The sequence below is a fragment of the Primulina huaijiensis genome, chromosome 7 (genome assembly GCF_012295235.1).
Source record: "Primulina huaijiensis isolate GDHJ02 chromosome 7, ASM1229523v2, whole genome shotgun sequence".
NCBI classification, from domain to species: domain Eukaryota; kingdom Viridiplantae; phylum Streptophyta; class Magnoliopsida; order Lamiales; family Gesneriaceae; genus Primulina; species Primulina huaijiensis.
Window position 1 is genome coordinate 1,364,104 of NC_133312.1, and position 4,670 is coordinate 1,368,773.

Here is a 4,670-nt window from a genome sequence, read left to right on the forward strand (position 1 = left end):
GACCCTAATAATTTTTAGGAGTTTTCCACGTAAATCTCGGTGTCCGATTTATTTTTTATTTTCATATTTATTATCTCAAATTGCGGTACATGACACCAACGAAAATAACTTTTGAATTTAGTATTTTGAAAATTATAAAGTGGAGTTTTTAAATTTCTTCACTCACCAAAAAGGTTTTATCATTTTAAAATGACTTCTTTATTTAACTTTTGCCGAGTATTTTCTTACTTTTAAAAACATTATCTACAAATCTTAATGGGAATTCATCATGGATGTTTTTTTTCTGAGAGGTTAGTTAGCCGACCACAAAATGTAACATTTCTTATGTTGATTGATATTCCAGTTTCTAATTTTTTTTTAATAATAGGAAGACGAATAAAAAGTACACGATCTCAAATAAATAAATAAAATCAAGGGAAAATTAAATTAAGAAACCCTAATTTCCATGTCTTGCGCAAATAAGCCAATACATATATTTCATTTTTTATTTTAAAGAAATAATATATGAATGTTGAATTATAATGAAACAAAGTAATAAACTACAGTACGGCAACGACTAGAATTTTGTAGAAATTGAATGGTCCAATGATTCGGTGAACACCTACAAAGCAATTGAAAATTATTGTTTCTAGTTGGCACTGTACCATTAAAGATTTTTGGTTTTTTGGGGGAAAAAGGTTATTAAAATATTCAATGATTTCTTAGAAAATATAGTGTAACTCTCTCCCAACTGCTTCGGGGTGGTAGGTTGTGCACATGTCCACACGAATATGTNAATATAAAATATGGAGTGACTTAAAGAGGTTTTTAGTAGGGTAAGAAGGATAATTATGAAATTAAATATTTTGTTGTCCTATAAAGTAGTTACTCTAAGGTTCCGTTTGTTACGTGTGATGGGATAAGTAAATGATTAGTAATTAGAATGATTAAAAAATTAGAGATATGAATTAATAGTATGATGGGATAAACAACATGGTGTTTGGTATGATTTTAAAATGATTGATTAATTTTGTAAATTTTATTGCAATGACCAAAATGCTCTAAGTGTTAGTTAAATATATATTCTTAAAATAATTGGATAGATAATTAAATATTTATAATTATAATTTACATTTATTAAAATTAATATAAATATATTTATTAAAAATAAATTTGTAAATATGCATTTACTTTAATAATTAAAATAGCAATATTATTTTGAATGTTAATGTAAATAAAGTTTAGAAATAATTACAATATTATTGTTTGTTTAAAATAATTATAAATATTCTTAAAATAATTTGATAGATAATTAAATATTTATAATTATAATTTATATTTATTAAAATTAATTTAAATATATTTATCAAAAATATATTTGAAAATATTACGGTAATCATTAAACAAAATAAATTAGAATTTAATAAATATTTATTTTCATAAAAAATTAATTAACAAGATTAGAAATTTATAAAAAATTTAATTTAAGATAGATTTGCATTATAATTTATTTTCTCTAAAATGATTAAAAATTATAAAAATATATGAAATTAATTTATAAAAAAATATAATAAAAATTTAAATATTATATTAATTATTAAATTTTCACTAATTTTAATTTTCATATTATATTGAAGAAAAAAATTCAAAGATATTATGGTTAATATACAATCTTATCATTATCACTATTCAAAAATTATACATTATCACACCTTTGAGAAAGGATATTTAATCACGCAAATAATATAAATAGTGAGACCTTTCAATCATAATCAAGGACCTCCATGTTAAATAAAAAATGAACCAAACATGAGATAAAGGATGATTATTTAATAATCATTCCCTTATCATGACTACCAAACATAGCTTAAGGTCTCACAATTAATAATATATTAAAGATAATATAGATATAATAAATTGAACTGGATTATTTTCCTTGCTATTTATAAATTGGCATCTTTACATATCTTGATTGAATTTTGGTCTTTTAATGTCAAATATAACAAGTATTTTGTAAGAACCTAAATTCATTGAAATGTAAGAAATTTTGTGTTGAATATAAGAGTTTATGTTGTATCCAATGACATTATCTCCAGATTTTATGTATGTTGTTGTATTATACATACATATAAAATATAAATCAAAGTTGGATTTTTAAAGCCAATACGGGGAAAAACAGAAAAATAAAATGGCCAAGATATATGGATCGATCGGATTAAAACCCAGAATTTTCTTGTATTATAATTATAATGGTATGCATGCATGGATGATGGAACTTCAAGTTTTGATGGAGGCCAGTAACGTCAATATCAGGAGTCTTTTTCGCTGCTATTCAGAGAATGAAATGATACTTCAATTTCATTTCCAAATAACGTACCATATTGTAGATCTATACACTAGGAATCAAACAATATTACATTATTCATTAATATCACAAGCAGGTTTTCTTGCCCGATCGAAGATGGATTTTAAAAAGAAAAGCGATGGGAAAATTCATACTTAGGTTAAAACATTAGGAAATGGTTAACAAGGCATTTGCATGCTCTTGCACGACTTTCCAGGCCAGGATGACATGCCTGTTCTCGGTGAGGCTCGCTCCTACAGCGAAGCGCATCACATATTCCCCGCCAATCACCGCGTGTGTCATGTAAATCTTTCCAGATTCGTTAATGGATTCCAGCAACTTAGCATTGAAATTGTTGGCAGCTTCCTCCTTGCACACGCTGTGGTGCTGGGGCAGTGTTGCACCGATTTCGATGGGCGAGATGCGGAAGCAGACGGTGGCGAAGTTCCGGGGTACCACCACTTCGAACCTCTTATCCATTCCTATCAAACCTTCGAAATTCTTTGCCATTTTTATGTGACTTCGAAGGAATTTCCTGAGATTTGACACGCCGTAGCTGCGGAGGACGAGCCACAGTTTCAGAGACCTGAAGCGGCGGCTGAGGGTGATTTGCCAATCTTTGTAATCAACCACCTGCTTCGTTTCGGAGGCTTTGTTTCTCAGATACTCTGGATACGTGGACAGGGCTTTTATCAGGGCGCTGGGGTCTTTCACCCACAGGCAGCAGCAGTCCAACGTTGTTAAGAACCATTTGTGTGCGTTGAAACTGAAAGAGTTGGCGTTTTCTACTCCGTTCAGAAAATGGCGGTACTCTGGGCAAATGCATGCGCTCCCGGCGTATGCTGCGTCCACGTGAACCCATATCCCGAACTCCTTCGCCACCTCGCACAGTGGCCCCAGCGTATCAACCGCCGTCGACGATGTTGTCCCAATGGTGGCGCACAGGAACAGAGGCACCAACCCAGCTTCAATATCTGATTCAACGGTCGCGCGGAATGCTTCTGCTGTCAGCCCGAATTCGGTGGTTTTTGTCGTAGCAACTGCCCGGAAATTATTGGGGTTGATGCCAGCTATCTGAGCTGCCTTCTGCAGAGCAGAGTGGGTCTGATCCGATCCATATACCACAAGCTTGTTGATATTCTCCCTCCCGATTTTCTTCAGCACTTGATCCCTGGCACCGACCACCGTGCAGAGTATGGCCTCGCATGTGGTTCCCTGCATAACGCCGCCTCCCCCACCAGAAAACAGGAACTCCGATGGGAGATCAAGCATTTTCCCCATCCAATCCATGACAAGGCTCTCAAGCTCGGTGGCAGCTGGAGATGACATCCAGTTGAACCCAACAATGTTGAATCCAGTGCTCAGCATTTCTCCAAGAAATCCAGCAATACTTCCGCTGGACGGGAAATATGCATAATAATTAGGACTCTGCCAATGTGTGATCCCGGGGACAATGTCTTTCTTCACGTCATGAAGGATCTCTTCAATAGGTTCCGGGTTGTTCGGAGCAGCTTCTGGTAACCTCTTCCGGAGATAACCAGGCTCCACTTGGCTACGAACAGGATATTTCTCAACATTCTTGTAATAATCAGCAATGAAATCTATAACCATGTGACCTTGCCTTCTGAACTCCTCCGGGTCCATAGGCTTAATCGTTCCAGAGAATCCATTCTCGAGCTTTTGATTCTGAACACTCCCCATTTTTACTTGATCGTAAAATCTCTTCCTGGCTAATCTGTTTTTTTTCACTATGTAGCACAAAAAGCAAAGATGATTTTTAAATGTACAGCTCTCTTTCTTTTTAATGTTTACGATTACGATTGGGAGACTAAGCTATATATATATATATGTGTGTATATATATATGGTAAGAGTGGACCTTCGGAGGTGGTAGATGGGGGAAGAAGTTTCCCTATATTTTTATTAGATTTGGTAGGTGTTGGGCAGGGTTTGGTTTCACATGGGTTCAACATAAACAGCCCCTCCCCCTCTCGGTAATGTTATATATATGTGTAATCAAGATCAGTCAAATAAAATTAAGCTTAAATTATGAAATTTTAACTATCTCAAAATTATGATTAACATTACTAGTTCACTCCATCTTTGGCCTCTAATTTTGATTCAAGAGTTCAATTGTTAGGCACTGGGTCTGTCACTTATAGACCCTGCAATCACAGTTCTTGGACGTGGCCCAGCTTGCACTTACTCACAGGACTCACCACCCCTTGAAGTGGCGTCTGTATCTCCACAGGTTTCGATCCAATGACCTCCAGGCTAAGTACATTGATCCTTGAAACCTAGTAAAAATTGAGTTACTAGCTCATATCAAATCTTTTAAGTCCTACTCA

At 34.1% G+C, this 4,670-nt stretch overlaps 1 protein-coding gene across 1 annotated transcript; it reads right to left on the reverse strand.

Annotated features, from left to right (window-relative positions):
• Window positions 1–2,310: 2,310 nt before the first annotated feature.
• LOC140981099 (tyrosine decarboxylase-like) lies at window positions 2,311–4,137 on the reverse strand. Its single transcript, XM_073447355.1, has one exon. It carries the CDS (start codon window positions 4,022–4,024, stop codon window positions 2,492–2,494), a length of 1,533 nt encoding a protein of 510 aa, XP_073303456.1. The 5' UTR covers window positions 4,025–4,137; the 3' UTR covers window positions 2,311–2,491.
• Window positions 4,138–4,670: the final 533 nt, after the last annotated feature.

Coding starts and splice junctions, on each gene's coding strand:
- LOC140981099 (XM_073447355.1), bottom strand. CDS start 4,024: ATGGGGAGTGTTCAGAATCAAAAGCTCGAGAATGGATTCTCTGGAACG.